The 18845-nt window shown below is 39.9% G+C and overlaps 1 protein-coding gene across 2 annotated transcripts in view; it reads right to left on the bottom strand.

Annotated features, from left to right (window-relative positions):
* spidr (scaffold protein involved in DNA repair) overlaps nucleotides 1-18845 on the bottom strand; it is a 42956-nt gene that overhangs the window by 20373 nt on the left and 3738 nt on the right. For both annotated transcript variants that reach the window (XM_082514353.1, XM_082514354.1), the window contains exons 5-10: nucleotides 18257-18396; nucleotides 14327-14562; nucleotides 13577-13686; nucleotides 11060-11279; nucleotides 5013-5217; nucleotides 3151-3380 (exon numbers count right to left, since the gene is read on the bottom strand). In XM_082514353.1, the coding sequence (XP_082370479.1) occupies nucleotides 3151-3380; nucleotides 5013-5217; nucleotides 11060-11279; nucleotides 13577-13686; nucleotides 14327-14562; nucleotides 18257-18396 (1141 nt within the window). The remainder of the gene's footprint in view (nucleotides 1-3150; nucleotides 3381-5012; nucleotides 5218-11059; nucleotides 11280-13576; nucleotides 13687-14326; nucleotides 14563-18256; nucleotides 18397-18845) is intronic.

The following is an 18845-nucleotide window of genomic DNA, read 5'->3' on the forward strand; positions in this document are numbered from 1 at the left end:
TTACTCATCCCTGGTAGTAAACCACAGCTCTACTGAGCATTCGAGCATGTTTCATTTCATTGCAACTTCACTGTTTTGGTTCAGTCTCGGCGCGCTCATCTGCGTCATTTGCTGCCGCACTCGTATGCAGCGCTACATACAAAGTAGGACATTTGGTAACTGAGGAGACAAATATTTACCTCAGGCATTGTTGGAAACAAAAACAAAGCTTGAAGGATTTTTTTTTTATTTTATGGGTGGCTTCAAACACATCTACAAAGAAACGCTAGTAGACGTGAGACTGAGCGGCTACCACTTGGTCATGGCTGAAGGAGAGACCTGTACCTCGCTCACATGACTTAATGGTGATGCTCAGCAAAGTGGAAGCGAACAATTTGGTGCATTACGGTAATCAGAATCAAACGGGAAAGAAAAGCTACTTTCCATCCTTAGTGGACAAGTATCCTGTTTACAGCAAATAAACTTTAATGAGCCAATGACTCAGTCTACGGAAACATGATCCATACTGTCAGAGGATCATAAACATGTAAAAAGCCTCAAGGCAGACGATGAAATACTTACAAAAAGTAATCAGATTTATGTTCCTGGAACTTGACTTCTTCCTTTCTTCATTTACTATTTTATTGTTGGTGTCATAGCTAATCATTCAGCTACACAAAGTGATGCTGTTCCAGGTCTAAAAGGACAAAATATGCCCATATTTTTGGAGCCTAGTCGGGGTGACGTAAGTAATTACTCCTCTCATACCAGAGACCGCAGCTCACTTCCCACACATCGTTTTTATACTTTCTTTGGAATTACTTTAACACTTCAGTTGCTTTTTTTTTTCTTCAAAATTCTTTCTTTGACTGAGTTTAGACAATCAAACTATTTGATTAGGGTTAGAAAAGGCTAATTATTACATTGAACACAAGAACACAAAGCTGGAACTTCATCAACAAGTGCCCTTGGTATATTACAGTTCAAACTCAATACAGCCTTTTCAAATTAAAAGCAGTCTAGTTAGGTGGCTTTTATTGTGAGATATTTGTAGTCAGATATTAAGAGTGTGAAAACCCCCCAAAACTGAGTGAGTCTCTGAATGTAAAAATCTGTTCGATTTTTTGCAAAGTGTAACTAACTGGTTATTAGCAGCAAAACAGTTGTCTACAATGTCATAGGTGGGTGACTCTGCAGAGCCCAGGAGGGCAAACCGCCTTTCAAATACACTTCACAGTAGAAGACCACACGGTTGTCAGTTTCCCATCGTTTTCACAGACCACATAACAACTCAGAAGTGGAAATACAAAGACATGTGAACAAACTAAGTTCTGGGCCCTTACGATCCACATACAGCCCTTCTGTAGTATTACAATGACTAAAAATAGCAAATATCTGCCAGAGAAACAGTTTCACAATGATTTAGAAATGAACTGTAAATGACATACCTACGAAAAAAAAAAAAAAAAAGTAAGGACAGCTATATGCATTTTCAGGTAGGATGGGAGTGAATTACAAGGGAGAAGAAATTCCTCACCTGAGCCAATTAGGTGCATTATTTATTTATTTTTCTGTTCGTTTTAGGGCTCACAGTCTTATTTATCACTGAGGGCAGACAGGACCTGGAGCTTGGCAGCTGGATTACAGTTGTACTAGTCTGTCATTGTGATGAAAGAAAGTCTATCCAGAGGCTTACTCTTACCCACAGCCATGAGCTTGTGACTAAAGGGATCACATTCAGACTCAGGCCTGATTTAGACAGGGAGGAATCGTTATAGAGCCTACGGCATAACACGCACAATTTGCCAACATCTTTGCCGGAATTGACGCTTGTGCATGTGCATGTGCATTATGGGTTATTTACTATGTGGTGGTGTACCGATGACTTAGAAACAAATAAAATGCTGGAACTTTTTGCATCCTGGGTACCAATTCTTTGTTGGGGTTATTTTTTTGTGGGGCGGAGCTTAAGTTTTTCTAGTGATTTGTAGATTGCCTCACGTCCAATGTGATATTTGGTCCAGGAATTTGCTGACATATGTGAGTCCTAAAATTGATGCTATAATTATGATCCCTTATTATTAAGGCCATGATTGTTATTCTGTCACTGATCAATTTAAAAACTGTGTTTAAAGAGGAGCCTGAAATATACAGGACAAGAGGAGTCAATGATACTAATGAGGCCCATCACAACAGTCACGGGCAGCATCGACCAAATGTGTAATTACATTTCTTGGGTGCAGTGGTTCCAACATAATAGGACATAGATTTCCTGGTGAAAAATCCCCAGTCGGGAGAGGAATCCCTGCATCTTTCTGGTGAAAAAAAGCCAGAAAAAGTGGTGCAGGTATCTGATCAGGTTGTTGCTTGAACGCCTCCCAAGGGCGAAACATGGCAAACATAGTTATACTGTGCAACTCTTTTGGTCAATGAATGCTAGAGGATACTAGGCTATTTTACCGAAACAGCAGAGTCCATAAGGAGATTCTGAAGACTGCAGATAAATGACTGACAGGCGACACACGGTGTAACAGTTAATGTTTTGTCTTAAAAAAAAAAACACAAATGAATAAAAAGATTCTTAAATTATTTGCTGATTAAATGAAGGAAAAACAAATCTGCCTCATTTGTTTATGACCATACATTTTCTGCAGTACCAAGAGGAATTATGTTTTAACATGTGAAGGAAAAACACTTTGGTTTCCCCTTATTAAGGTAAGAAAAAAAAACTGCTACAAAGCTGCTCCACCCAGAGGAGTGCGAACGGGCAACAATTCAACTCAGACTTGCTGGTGCACGAGATTCTGAAAACATCATGCTGTCTTTCCTGAGAATTGGCCAGAACCATTCACAGAGGGGCTGGATTCAATTAGAAATGTTTGTGTCCTTTGTCAAGCAATGCCATATGGCTGGAGACAGCGTGAGCACTTTGTGGGGCCTGCTGTGCTGTGAACAATAGCTCGACCGCTGAGACACATCGTGCCACCGAGGAGAAGCATGCAAAGCCCGAGAGCAAAGAAACTAGCATGAAATCTGAACAAAAAGATCTCAATTGGGGCAGAGCTCTCACAGCAGATAAAATACGATTCATTTTTCCCAGCTGTTTCTGGCTTCATGTGACAAACCAAAAGGCCTCCCTGGGATCCCAATTATGAGCTCGCCCAACAATACCTTGTTTTGCCTTTCTCTGCAGGAGGAGCTGTAGAGGACCTGAGGGGAAGTCTTGGTTTGAGGATGGACACAGGAGAGCAGTCAGCAATGGGGATGGAGTAAACTCTCTGCACAACCACCTCTACATCTTGCTCCACAGAGCCAGCCTGGCCGAGACCTTCGATAGCTTCCAGGAGAGAGACGCAGTATCTTGTCAAAACTCTAGAAGGCCCCAAACTGCACTGAGCAACCTGTAACAGAGAAACGCAAGAAAATAACATCACATCGCCCCAAAGTGTGACTTCTCAGAGCTGAATAGGTTATTTAATCAGTTAGCTGACTGGCAGAAGATTACGCTGATAAGTACTTTGATAAGTTTGTAGGCATAAACAGTCAACTGTCACTTGTCTCAACATCTCAGATATGAATGAATGAATGAACGAACATCTGGATTTCTTACTGAGCTTAAAATCAAAGTTAACTGGATAAAACAATACATGTATTGAATCTGGAAGTTAGTGATAAGCAAACAATTCATTCACTGATAAGATAATCAATAGATTATTTGATATTTAGAGATATTTTAACATTAACATTTTAACATTTAAAAAATGCAGGCATGTCTTATTATTAGAAAATGCCCTATATGACACTCACCAATACATTCAAGTATGAATATAAGACACATCTTTGTTGGAAGAGAGTGCAATAAGCTCCTAGACTTTAAGGTTGTTTGTGTTTTTAAATAATTAAGCCTTTTTTTTTTTAGGATAAATGCATAAACAATACATAAATACACAGACGAACATGGCCAGTTTACACTGTTCTTAAAACACTCAGACAAAGAAATGAAAAAAAGACTATAAAAGCTATATGGGCAAAAGTACTGGGCCACCTACACATTTCACAGGCGGAGGTTGGCTAATGGAAATGCTGTGTGGCACACAGTTTTTTGTGCTGATGTTAATGTCAGAGGAGTCAAGCAGCTCTGCAGCTAGTGGGTCTTTTTTATTTATTTAATTTGTTTTAAACACACTATATGTCTCAGCACTCGGTAACCTCACTTTATAATGTTACGTGGTCTGGCACTTCTTGGCTGAGTTGCTGTGGTTTTTAAACACTTCCACTCTGTAACAATACCACTTACAGCTGATTGTGGAATATCTTTGAAATCTCACAAACTGACTCACTGTAACAAAGGCATCCTATTACAGTATCATCCTTGAATTCACTCAGCGTCAATGTTTGTAAAGGCAGACTGCATGGACTTTATACACCTGTGTTACTTTTGTCCATGTAGTGTATGATCCTTCACAAGTAAAAGAGAACTACAATTTCTGCCTTTCTTAGCTCCATAAAGGAGAAAACAGCTAAACGTTCTTTTTTTAGTTGATCAACTAAACTTCATGAAAGTACTGCTATTAAAACTCACTCAGTGAATCAAACATATACATATATCAATCACTTCTGATTGCTACAGCAGCAGAATAGAGTGATTCCGCATCCAACTGAGACCATTTATTGTTTATATCTGAGATCTGTATAAAGTGAGCATGATTAAACCTGGGGAAAAAAACAACACTCTTTCAGTGTTGATTTCATAATTATAAAGTCATAAAAAACATTGATGCAAGCCTCAGAGTGTTTTGTGTTTATACATATTGACTAAACCTGAGCAGAAACCTTACAGCCAGTAGAAACCTACTGCACACATAATCATAAAGTGCAGTCATTTTCTTAAACCGATGACAGGAGTTTTAGAGGCATAATACGGTTTGTATAATCTCCTAAACGCCTTCCTCTTTATGTCAACAAGTACTTTACATTTTGAATTGAAATAAAATGTTACACACTTGACTGTAAAGGCGATAAAACACACACACCTGCTTCACATTGCTCTCCTCTGTGGTCCTGCATGCATCCAGCACTCCGAATGTTTTTCCCAAATAATATGGCATGCGCCTTTCTGCAAAGACTGGGCCTCTAGGAATAGACGCATTGGCCGATTTGGAAGCACAGAAGACCTTCTTGCTGAAGTGTGTGTTGAGAATAATAGGACAGCTGAAGCCCTCAACAGAAAGGCTCTGCCTGCAACAAGTAAAGTTCATCAAGTTTAGATTCAAGGCAAATCTGGTATAGCAGCTGTTTGAGCGTTTCTTATGCTGGTTCTTAATAAAAGTTACCACGGGGTTTGAGTATTTTAATATTGCATGAAATAAACATCTATAAAGTTGAAGGGCAAAGATAAACAGCTTTATGTTATGATTGTCTTGATAACACTTGAAAACAGTCAGATTGTGAATTAAATGGAAGAGGCTGTTGCATAAATGTAGAGGGGTGGGGGCTGCTAGCTCGAGAACCTTTTGAATGTCAAACTCAGATAAGGTACCAGCCACCTCCACAGGTCTGTTCGCTGCGTACCACCCAGCACAAAGTACAAGTTCAAATACGTTAACCTCCTCCAAGACGAGAGAAGAACGCAACGGATGCATGCGTCCTCTTTTACTTTACCTAGTGAAAGACAAAATTTCCAAGTAATTACATGTCGCAGTGCTCAATCTGGGGGATGCGGGTGAGAATACTTTCCAAATGTGATGTCATGTGTGGAAAAATACTTCAGTCGTCACAGTCAACAAGCCTGAGAGTGAACTGATAAAAAATCAAGCTCAAAGTGTGTGTATGTGTGACCTGACGTGCTGATCTTGCTTTAATTTTTTTACTGTTATCAGCTTAGATTTCACTCATCTGTAAGTGGCAGAGATGCTGAACCACTCCTTTAAAACCTAAAAAAACAAAAGCAAAAAAAACCACCTCAGGTCTGGTACTTTGGCTCATTGACATAAATCTGAGTGGCACCAGCTTAAAAAAAAGAAAAAAAGTAGGATAACAGTAATTATATAGCACTGTGTTGTTGGTAAGTATAAATTACGACTTTTTCCACATGTAACATTGATAATACCGTGATGACGGCTTATCGCTGAGTCAGGGCCAAATGCACTCTGTGACTGGAACCTCTGTGCATGTCGCAGCTCGCCCAAGACGTGTGGTGATACTTAAACACGCAGATAAGTGTGGAGGGGGGGACTATTTGTTTAGACATATAATGAAAACACCGTGGGAAAGAATTTATGAGCCAAATTATTAGATTCACACGGTTTATGTGCACCCACATTTAATGAAAGGGAGTCTAATGTGACCTTAAAGAGTTCAGACTTCGAGAGTTCTGGATTTACAGGAATTACTTTATTTGCTGGTCAGTTTGGAGGCTTTATTTTTTTTATAGTCCTTACTGTATAGTACTGATGAGTGTTTCTAATATTTTACACTTGTCCACTTCCACATGTCTTTATTAAACAGACTGTAGCTGTAAAGTAGAGCCATGTTTGACAGCAAAAGAAGAAATAAAAAAAAGCTAAACCACACAAGTATGAGTTCCTGCCACAGTGTTGTCCCTGATTGCACTGGACTGTACATACTGTTACTGGCATTGTTTCCATCCCCTGGAGCATTTTTGTCATGCAAGACTACCAACTACACAATGACTATGGAGAAAATCCAGTAATGGGTTTTTACCAGTGCAGGTGGAGACATCTGTGATTCATCCACTGCAAAATAATCTACCCTCTTAATGGCAGGTATATATCAAGTACACATATATGAAAAGAAGTTTTTCATTTCTTGGTGGCTCTATATCATAAAACAAAGGATAGTAGACTTTTTGGGGCCAGAGACCCTGCACAGGGGATATTTTCTACCACAGCCTCAACTTGTTCGGATTCAGTATCACTTGACAGTGCAGACTAGTATTTCCTCTGCTTTCCAGCCAAGCAGTGGGCTAATAAAGCAAGATGCTTATCAGCAGGGCAGTTTGTTGCACCTGAGAAGACAGAGGTGCTGTGTCACAAGCATATGAGTTCATAGTGGCATAAAATTATGACACAAGACACACTATGCTAGCTTTATGAACACAAATTGCCCCCAGTCTACAGCTTTTAATGCTAAATCAAAACTGTAGGATTAAGAGTAAGATATTGTGCAGAGTTCTGGTGGTCTCCACTTAAAATAACCACTACCATGAAATCTCTGTGATATTTTAAAGACCTTATATTGTAATTTTATCTTAACAGAGCATTTTACTCTCAGACTGTAGACTGACAGGTTCACGGAGTTCATAGCTATCAGGATCCTATCCTGTGGAACCAGCTCCCAGTTTGGATTCATGAAACATACACATGCTACTTTTAAGGTCAAGTTTAACCCTTTCCTTTGTGATAGTTAGAGTTGTATCTTGCAAACCTGAAGGACCCCTAGCTATGCTGCTACTGTTTTACTTCCTGTGACGCACAGTGTATCCCCTGCCTATTTTTTTTTTTAAATATATCACTACTGCATATCATGAAATTGTGTCTTCTCTTTTCAGTGGTTTGTGTTTTTTCTTCATCTCCCTATGGTCTCCTTTTTCCTCACTTCAACTAGTTGTAGAAGATTGCTGTGCCTCCCTGAGCTTGGTCGTGTCAGAGGTCTCTTCCTGTTAAAAGGGAGTTCTTCCTTCCCACCGTCACCAGTTGTTTGCTCACAGTGGAGTGAACAGCGCGTGAGTGTTGAAGTTGTATCTCTAAACCTGTAGGTTTTTCTCTTGCATTATAAAGCACCTTGAGGCAACTGTTTTTATGATTTGGCACCATATAAATAAAACTGAATTGACCTGAATTCATTTGAAATGTCAGTACATAGTACATGATGCAATGTTACCAAAAATAAAGGAGTTATATGATCTACACTATTAAAATAATACTTACATTTTAATGCATCAATACAATAGTATCGTTATCTGAATATCTGGTTTCTTCTTTTTGTCGTTCAGCAGCATTTAAACCAATTCCTGTGTGGTTTGAGTGAGTGTAAGTATTTCTGGTGTACTTTAAATAAATTTGCATGTTCTGAATACCTTAAATAATGTTTGCCAGTGCTTTTATACAAATAAAACTTCTGAATGCAGGACTTTCAACTTGAAGTGTGGTATTTTTAGAGCGACGGTACCTTGTTTACTCTGATGATGGGATTAGTTTTTTTTTTCCACCACAGCTGAATTTTGCCAACCTTAAAAAAAACTAAACTAAACTAAACAAGCGCAAGACAAGCAACGATTAAGCCTCAGCGATCGTTATCTGACAAGAGATCACAACAACAATCTGTAAAAGCCGTACTCTAATCTTAGCAGAGCAGAACGTGCTGTTCATATTCACATGAACAACACCCTTACAGGAAGCATGATCCATTGTGAACAGGTGAGTGGGCAGTTGTCATCATCAGACAGGTAGCCAGGTTAAGGAGCAGCACTGACTGCTTGCGTCACAGCTTGTAAGTGAATAATCCCTGCAGGTATTTCCGCTCGGGCCTTGGCCCACTTAAAACAAGGCGTGGGAGGTGGGAGGAGTCAAACTACTCGTTGCAGGAATTATGGGGGTGGTTAACCCCTCGAGTGTCGCACAGGAAACTGATAAGAGGAATTTTACCAGACAGGCTGCTCATCTAATTTCTGTGTTTTTTCCACTTTGGCCTGGCCTGTAGCTGTTAACATTAGACTCAGAGAACATCCACTTTTTCTTGCTGTTATGATGTGCTTTTATACAGGCAGAATACTGAATGATTTAAACTGTCAACCCCACACATAAACAGAAAAATTTTAAGATACACGCAAAAATAATGCTTTGAAGGAGTAAATGGTTGTGGCTGAAGAGAATAAAACAGGAAAGGAGAGGTGCTAAAGCCAGAGATCCTCTCAAACCACCATGTGTTTTCAATCTCAGGCCTCTGGCTCCCTCCACTCTCTACTCCCAAATGCTCCAGAAAATAATCCTACTGTGTTTTTTCCCCGGCTTGCTGGAAATGACCTAACTACTGCCAGGAAGAGGAATGCGAAGCATTCCCTGGAGCTGTTTGTGACGTCAGAGCGCTGAGGAGGCCCCTGCGCTTCCGCCAGCTTGGATATTCCAGATCAACCCAAACCCCCAACAGCTGGAGTCAACCGCTACCTCGCTCCAACTCCCAAACAATCCCAAAAACAATCCCCCCATGTGAGGCACTGTTCTTCACATCTGGCTCTCGAGTATTTACTATTGTAAAATGAGAACACCAAGTTTTAACACTTAAAAACACACAGTTGTACAACTTGAAAGATTTTCGACGTGTAACTTCCAGCAAACCTCCTATTCAGTGTCTTCTGAGCTCCTTGCCCTGCATGTACTGTGTCACTCGTGCATTGAGTAATTGCCCGCAACAGTGTATTTTGCTCTGTAGGTTTTGAGCGTCGGCCAAGAGATGATTTAGAAAGAAAAACCAAAGATGGGGGAAAAAATGGTTTCACTGACCGATATAACTCCCCAAATGTGTCACCCAGTCCCAGTGTTATTTTAGACATTAACAGAAAAAATGCTCTAATTCTTAAAATTTAATTATGTGCCTATTACAGCAGATATAATTCATCCATTATTCCATTAAAAAAAAATAAAACAGAGGTTTTTCTTCTGTCGTTTGACCATCTGCTTCTCAGTGTGAGGAATTTCTTCTTCTCTGCATTTTTTGACATTTACATGGGACCTCTAAATTTAACCAAGTACCCTCCAGCACCACATGCCCAGATTCAACCACATGTGCCTAATAATATAAGAGTTTAAAAAAATTAGGACATTAAACATTTAAAAAAACCATTCATTGTTATTTTAAATCATAAAATAACATAAGATTATGTACTTTTAAAAAAATCTTTCCTCAAAATTTGGTCCAGAGTTAATTCTCTTTACTGTATTTTTGACCTTTGCACATCATAACAATGGCTGCAAACTAGTTTTGACACAATAGGATCGTCTTGTATTCACAAGTGTACATGTCTTACATGTTTTCCCCCACACACCTTGCCTCTATCTGTACAAAGACACTAAGTAGCAGGGCTGGTCAAGGGCAACTGTACCAGTTTACTTCCTTGTCTTCACCAATGTAAACTATCTGCCAGTTTTAAGCTCTTAATACTTTGTCGGTTCTGTCTGAATATTTGTGGTCTGAAGTTTAGTTTCAGCTCGGTCTCCTTGTTTGTACCGTCACAAATCAGCCATATTTCACACTTCAGTGCTGTATTTTCAGGTGCATCAGAGAAGTCACAGCTGATGTAAACACTAAAAGCTTTCCACTGGTAAATGTGGTGCTTTTTTGTGGAGCAGTTAAAGTAACTATGATGTGTTAACCACAGACTGAGCACATCTTCACTATCAGTTTAAGTGGCGCAGTGGAAAAATAAAACGCTGCTTACAGCTGCTCACAGCACAGAACTATTAACACCAGAAAAAATATAAATAAACAAACTCTGCATTATTCACAGTTCAAATTAAACCTTATTCATCTTATACTGAACTCTGGTGTGTTAGTGGGCCTCAGCTTGTCTTCTTTTTAAAACAAGTTGTTTAGGCGGCCATATTTCTTAAGGTTGAAATGTAGCAGCTTGGGTTCGAGTCCAACCTGCAGCACTTTGCTGCGTATTTTCTTTTTTTGTCTACTTCTTCACTCCTGAACTGTCAAATAACCCAAAAATAAATATCTTAAAAAATAAAATGAACTGTTTAGTTCTGGGTAAGGCCCAGCTTTCTTCTGAATGGCTATCCCTCATGTTTGAACTGCAGCTAAGAGAGTTCTCTATGCTCGTTTTCTGACTGATACCACCATAGTAGGAATATCTGCTCTCAGTGACATCACAGAGAGCTAAAAGTAGAAAAAACTGGAGCCACCTGCAGTCCAAGGTTTTGGCTCACTGGAATTATTCTTATATACACTGACCTTTTGAAACTTAAGCCATGTTTAATATGTAACTATAACTTTGTAACAGAAAATAATGAAAGGGGTCAGCTTTAAAAGTGTGCCCCGTGCACCATCTGCTCACCATGGTGGATATATGTGGATGATGTCACTGGGTGCAGGAATCAGCTGTGCAGCTGTCTCTCTGTTGAATAACACCAACATACGAGCGCTCTCCTCAGAGACCGGGTTAATGTGTTGGTGGCCGTCTCCGGGGGGTTGGTGGTGCTCGCAGTGCGCCAACTGCATGCTGCACTCCTCATGAACCTCCAGTACCTCGAGCACCAGCACGCCAGCCTTGTCCACTGGAGATCAGAGCAACAACAACAACACAGATGTTTAATGCTTGTGTGTGTGTGTCTGTGTACACAGTGTACTCATGCTCTCTGTGGGACTCATTATTCATTATGAAATTTTTTTTTCGCATCAGAACAACTTGCATTGCATATCTGTAAAGCTGTTACTGACTCAGCCTGAGCTGGATACGAGACGCAGTAAATCCCAATGGATGACTGCACAAATATTTGGAATTTCACCACAACGCTGATTGCTTGGCGTGAACTATAAAGTCCACAGAGATACTTAAGAAGAGCAAATCACAACGATGCCCTGCAGCTGTAAACCAAAGCGAGATAGGAGGGAGACTTGGCATCATGAAAGCGAAGTGTGTAAACTTGATTGCATTGAATTGTTAAAATTGCAGAAGAGAAGGGGCAAAGTCAATGCAGCTCATTGTGTGTGTGTAGGTAAGTGGCCAGAGGGGGAATTTTAATATGATACGAATGAATCAGATCAAGGAGACTGTTGGAGAGGTATTAGGTTTTAACAAGCATTTGTCCAAACATGAATGCTAAGTGGTTCATTTGTGCTCTGTGCATTGAGATCCCAAATAACAAAATCATTACAATAACACCAGGCAGCACTCCAAAACCGAGAGAATACTCGAGTCCTCCTCTTGACCTGCAAATTCAATATTTTAGGAAACAACTCAACACCTGCATACTTGTTTTATTGTGGGGTATTTATCTTACAATATAAAGCGCCTTGAGGTGGCAAACCGGGAACAGACTGTTTGCCTTAAAAGTGAAAGTAGCACCTTTTAAAACGTGTTAGTTTCACGAACATTCTCCATTTCCAGTTTGCGTTGCACTTTTTCAGTTTTCACTATTGCTCAGCAGCTAGCTAGCACTGTCTGCAGAGAAATTCGATGTGCGTCATGCAAACCATGGGCAACAAAAGCAATCACAAGAAGGTTTTTTAATGCAGTACCATCTTCGTGACCAGGTTCACCTAGCAACAGACAGCAACCTCCAAGAAACACTCGCAATGAGTCGGGAATGCACATTTTTTTCCTTTTGACCAGAAGTTTCAAGGGCATCGCAGACAAGTGTCTAGGCCTATGTGACTGAGGCTTTAGCAACCTGCATCCATAACCTGCTAAATCTTGCTTAAAATGCCAGAATTTCACTCAACAAAACAGAAGCACAAACTCCTCGGCTGAACTCTACCACACAGCGTAGCATTTACCAGATAAATGCCATTAAAATGCTCCGAAAGGCACCAACTACACAAACGTGGTGGAGAGGTGCAAACCAGGTCCAAATTAGCAGAGAGGCCTAGGAGACAGAGACACTCTGTACATGTGTGTCTTCACACGTGTCAGTCAAATTGGCCATTCTGTGAACTCTGAGCCTTATTAACATCCAAATGTATGAGTCAGAAAGAAGTTCACTCATATATATATATATATATATATATATATATATATATATATATATATATATTATAATGAAGGAAATTATTCAGAGGCCAAAACTGCCTTTGTATGAGGCTGAAAACATGACTTTTAATGCTACTTAATTGGTGATTTGAACCATTGATTCCATGGTGACTGTTTGGCCTGCAGTTTGCGGGTTGAGTGTAGCAGATTAAATTGTGAAAAATGTTCTGGAAAAAGAACATTTTGCACCAAAAGATATATATTTTTTTATATTTAAAAAAAATCCTGATGTCAGCCATGTGACGTTAATGGGTTGAAAAGACTAAACAAACAAAAGTCTTTGTGCAAAAAAGACAAAAGAAAGATCAAATATTGATTAGACTTCGAAACCAGGTCAAGTCAAAATAAACTCCTACATTTCAACCCATCTTCGTAGCTCGTTACGCTAGTCAAACCATCGACTGACCACAAACTCTAAGTTAGATCAGGTAGGCGTTTTCATTTTCCACAATCAACTGTCACCTCTGAGTCAATGCTCATGTCCTATTACGAGGAGATACTTAACAACAAGACAATGCAAGTGGTTTGGTACGCCGCGGAAAGGAAAAAAGAAAAAAAAAAGGTAGGCAAGCAGCTTCCTGTCACCTACATGTCGAGTTCACAGTTCAGCCAGCATTTCCTCAGCGTGGCCCCTAAGTACAATCACATGTATGGTTAAAAAAAAAAAAAAAAAAAAAAAAAAAAAAAAAATCACACCTTTCAGCCAGGCTTCATCCCACTCACAAATCAAAGTTCACTGTTAAACTTTAAGTGATGATTCACAGGTTTATGTGTGTATGATCCTGGTGTGATCTGGCAGAGGACTCGTGTGACGTGGATCACCTGTTGTGGTTGTTGCTGCCGAGGAACCAGAGATGGACTGGTGCTTCCAGAAGCTGATAGCTGACCTCTGCCTGCACTGAAGTCGATTCAGCCTTTCTGCCAGACCTCCACTGTGAAAAACACACACGCGCACGCCCCCCACCCCCACAGAGGTAGATGATGTAATGTGATAAACTCACAGAGCGCAAGCAGTCTAACCAACGCACAAGCAGAAATGTTTATTTCAAAGTGAAGTAAAAGATTTTCTGATGCACAGAACCAGCTGTCAAAGACTACAGAAAGCCATCTGTCAGATTTGGTGGGCTTAGAGATTGCAAACGACATTTAGCACCCACATTGTGCCACCAGGTGTCCCTTTCATCATCAGTTCTGCCGTGGAAACATTGTCACCAAAGTCTGTCTATCACCTGGCTGCAAGCAATACATCTTGCTTTGTTTGTTCGTATTGTGAAGCAATGCACTATCACACATATTATACGCTCAGGTGCAATTTTTATTAAAACTAACACCGTCCTGCAGAAACTCTAACTCCATGAAGGCTGCAAAGACCAGTGCGGTTTCTTGAGCGTCACTGACATAACTTTATGATAATTTTGAAGGCTCACCTGTGTGAGGTTAATGTTATGTAACTTGACTGATATCAAACTTCTATAAAACTAAATTCGGTGCAGTAATATGATACGCTCATATGCTGCGTATCAGCAGAGGTACTAGGCATTTAAAAACAGTGGACTGGAACAAAAGTCACACCTTTGAAACTTTCTTCTCTTTTTGGCAGAGTCTTCTGGAGTCTTGGGTTGTCTATTGACTGGTTTCTGGGGTGTTTGCAGCATCGCCTGAGCAGATCTCACCCAGTTGCTGATTGACTTTTTGCTGCCCTCACCAGTTTGGAAAGGAAAGATCTCAGAGTCCAGTCTGCTTGAAGTCATTGGGCTGCCAATATCCTCTCCATCAGACACATACCCTGAGATCTCAAGCTCTTTAACCTGGGAACAAAGTAAGCATTTGACGTGGAGAACAGTTGTAATTTTGTAGTTTGACATTCTTGAATGAAAACGTTAAAAATGCTCAACTGCAGTCAAATGCAACTGTATGTTATATGCTGACATCCAGCTCCACATTTCTATTCTAGGACTCTAAACACACTCTGAATGATTTCCATCTCAAAGTAACCCTTATTTGTCTTGGTGCAACCTCTCAAAAAACTTCATACTAGAAACTGCCAAGGGTTCATTTTGAGCCCTTTGGTATTTTAAAAATCCTGTAGGTTTGTTAAATTAAAATTCAATCATGTCATATTTTCTGCCATTTTCAAAAATTGGCTTATTCATCAAATACTCAATTTTGGGGTGTGGGCGATCAAAAGAATTAGGACAACTTTTACCAAAGCCGAAATGTTATGTAATGTAAAACCACTACTGCAGCACAGCATGTTGCTTAGAAACATGATTTCTTTACACACATTGTGAGGTTGTGTGTAAAGCCTGTCACAAAACGAGTTACAGCTAGGTAGATGTGACTGATAAATACATATAGAGAGTGACTGTAGTTAGATAACACATGAATAATTATTGCTGGGCACATGATGAGTTGGAGCAGAGCGGGGAGTGTTTGACCGAACAGGGCAGGTTGCTGGCTGTGCAGAGCAAGTAAAGTAAATCCAGAGCACAGCTACCTGTGAGGTCAATTCAATCTCATTTACATTTATTCTAATGTATATTTTTTATTTCACATTCTGTAAGAAAATGCTGTAAATCATTAATAAAACTAATAAAACCCCTTAAAATGAATCTTAAATATGTATTTTGTCAAATCTTCCTTAATATTATAAAAATTTAGATGAAAATTAACAACCTAACTTCTTCAAGAAATGATACCTTTGCTATTACTGCTGTTGTTACTGCGGTCAAAATGACCCTCCTAGTGTTAAATTCCTTCCCCTTTCTTCTGATTGGCTGACCCTTGTAAACAGAAGGTGTCAGCAGGTGAGTGAGGTTGCTGCATTAATCACCAGGATATCCTCTCCCTGTACAGAGCTGAAATAGAAAAACTGTCTGAAACAGTGTTTAAAGCAATCAGAAGTCTAAGCTTATTGCTTGCACATACACACATTTCAACAATAGGAGCACCCATCCCTATAAAAGTGTAAGTGTGTATATTATATATAAAGGCAAAAAGTAACGCTTTTAAAAGGGTTCATCCACCTGTAACATATTCATGAGTAATTAATGATTAATAAAAACAATAAAATCAATATCAAAAATCAAGAGGATGATACACCGACATGCAGTCAGGCTGATTAATTGTCAAATTAGTGCACTAAACAATCTTTCTTGCTGTATCATTGCTGGCTACACCTGAAGGAATCTGTTCTCATGGAAAAATCCACGAGAAACCTGAGTTCCTGTCATGTGCAGACAAGACCAGCATACCAGGCCCTGTCAGCCAATATGCTCTCTTCTTTGAATCAACTTGACCCTGCTAGGCAGCGTGCCAGCAGACGTCACACTCCAACCAGCTACAGAGAAAAAGGAACACTATGTTCCTGGCCCCGGCTCAAAAATGTTTTCACCAGCACTGAAAGCATTATAAGTACACAGCTCTACGCAGCCTCTTCCACTCACTCAAGTTCTCCTGAACAAACAGTAGTAAAAAAGTTGTTTATAGCCCTTCTCGAGCTCTTATGTGGTGTGGGTGGTTGACCCTTTAAGCGCCGATGTCGGTGGGTGTCGGACCGAGCAACACACTTCATCTGGGAAGCAGCCATCCCCTTTGGCCTTGAAGCGCGGAGTCGCCTATACAGCTCCGCCTGTCCTCTCTTAGCGGCTAGTACAAAAACACAGAAATCTGGCAGGGGCACATTAAGTGACTCAGCCATGCGTTTATCTGGAGTAGTAAATTTTGCCTAGGATTAGGATCCTTCCCCCCTCCCCCTCCCGTATCCTGTTAGATCCGGTTTGATTTACAATTGGAAATGTGTAAGTGAGCTTTCCGGGCAGCAAATAAAAAGTCCAAATAGGCCAGAACATTCTGATATTCTAATTAAGTCAATATTTACTGTGCATATACTAAATTTAATCCCACTGATAATCGGATGCAAGAAAGCTACGTACTATTCCTTTCAAATATGTAACATTTGATCAGCCAAAACTACCCCGTGCACATATTTCAGTGCGACTACATTAAACTATAAAAGTAGGACTCTAAAGGCTTCTTTCTAGAGGCCCTCTGACCACAAGCCTCCTGTTTGTTGATCTTATATTTTTTTGACCCCAAAGAGCTGATAACAGCAAATTATAAGTGTGACAAGAGGAAGTAGCTGGGGTCTGCGGGACTGATGTTAATCTCTCGTCAGGCTTCCTCTCGATATATCAAGTTAGTGCTTTTTGCAGCCTCAATAAAAGGACCGTAAGCGACAGGCAGAGGCTATACCAGTACCGAGACAAATGATCACCGGCTTCAATTTGACCCATCCTCGTGTTCAACGGTGTTCTCACAAACCGCTATCTAGTCAACCGCATTCATTCAGTTTTGCCACAACCTGCTGATCTTTTTGTTTTTTAAATTGTAATATGTGCTCTAACAACTAAACTGCATGTGTGTGGTCTATGAGCTAAACACTGTCACCACTCCTTGTACATTCTCACCATGCCAGCCCTGCCTTCAACAAACAGTACCTCTGAATGGCTTGTGAGCGGGAGCAGTCGAGCCACTGTGGGGGGGGGATCTTTCATTACACCGTTGAATCTGATGGTTCAGTTTGCATGAATTATGTTTTGTGTTTTGGCTTTAAGAAAAAAAAAAGAACAAACACTTCAAAAATATTTAATTTACTTTGACAAAGTACAAAAAAGGAGCGCAAATCTGCACATTTGTAAACCTGAAAGGTTCAAATATTACTCAATAATTTCCATTTTCTCTGTGTCGCAGCTCTACAGTGTTTTTATTTCTATAAATAACACGAGTGGAAACTATGCAATTCTTTACATATTGTACTTAAAGAGAGGCAAGTGCTTTTTTGTGAGTTTCACGTCACGCATAAATTAGCCCCAGTGTTCAGATCTACTTTGCCCTTCACATTAAACCTGTGTTTTACTGCTGGCTCAGCTTCTGAACTTTGACAGAACATAACCTGAATCTAGAAACTACTCTGGTTTGAGCCTATGGGGCCTTCTTAGGACATCAAAACATGGCTGAGACAACGCTCCACCTAGTGGTTTCAAGGCTAAACATTCAACTGCGACAAACTGAACAAAAAATTACTGAAAAAAAAAAAACAAAAAAAAAAAACAACAACTTTGAGACAAACACTAAAATATAATATCTACATAGTATCTTGCAAGAACACAGGCTTTCATGCAGCATCTGCTACAGCTGCAAACAAAACCATCAGATTAGCAGCGAACAGTATTCTCCAGCAGGACGCCAGAAAAGTTGTTAAAACACACAGATGAGCACTTCTTAGACAAATGCATCAACTGGCAGTCAGCTGATAATTAGAAACACAGTTGGTAATATACTGGACTAAGGTATTAAGAGCTTAGGAAGGCATATAGCCCCACCTAGTGTCCCCTAACACAAACAGCACTGATCTACAGATCAGTGTGCCTCACTATGCAGGTGTTTTTAAAAAAAAAACAAAAACACTTTCACGGCACAGATAGTTTAAGGTTTACTTACATCTTCAGTTTTAGAAGGGAAGTAATTTGGCTTCTCTTCAGAGGAATCACAGTCTGAGATTTGTTGCCCACTGTGCTTTTCAACATCTTCCTGAGACTCATCACCCAGGTCGCTGTCTGTGTCAATAACGGGAAGGTCATCTAGGAATGAAAGAAAGAGCTGTGCTAGTGCTGTAAATTTTATCTTATGGCGTTTATCAGACTATAGAGATAACTGAGCTGTTAATATATAACAGAAGTTTATCACCTTAAGTCAATTGCTTTTACTAAGAAAAATCTGGAAATGGACCACAAAGTAGACTGAGTTAAAGGAACAGTTAAGCTTTCTAAGAAATTAGTTAATTTACTGTATTACCCAGCGTTACAGACAATAAGCATTTTTTTGTAAATTTGCATCTGTACACCAGCACAGTAGGTTAAATAATGAAAATCTGATTGAAGGCCACACTTTGAGATTTTGATTCAAGGGGTTTAACAAAAGCGGTGCATTAACTAGTCCCGAATTATAGCCAATACTACACTTAGTCCAACTAGCCCATTCTTGGAAAGCAGGAATGCACTGATCAGCTCAGCAACACCAACGGAGCTGG

The sequence above is a fragment of the Aulonocara stuartgranti genome (genome assembly GCF_965226115.1).
Source record: "Aulonocara stuartgranti genome assembly, chromosome: 18".
Taxonomy (NCBI): Eukaryota; Metazoa; Chordata; class Actinopteri; order Cichliformes; family Cichlidae; genus Aulonocara; species Aulonocara stuartgranti.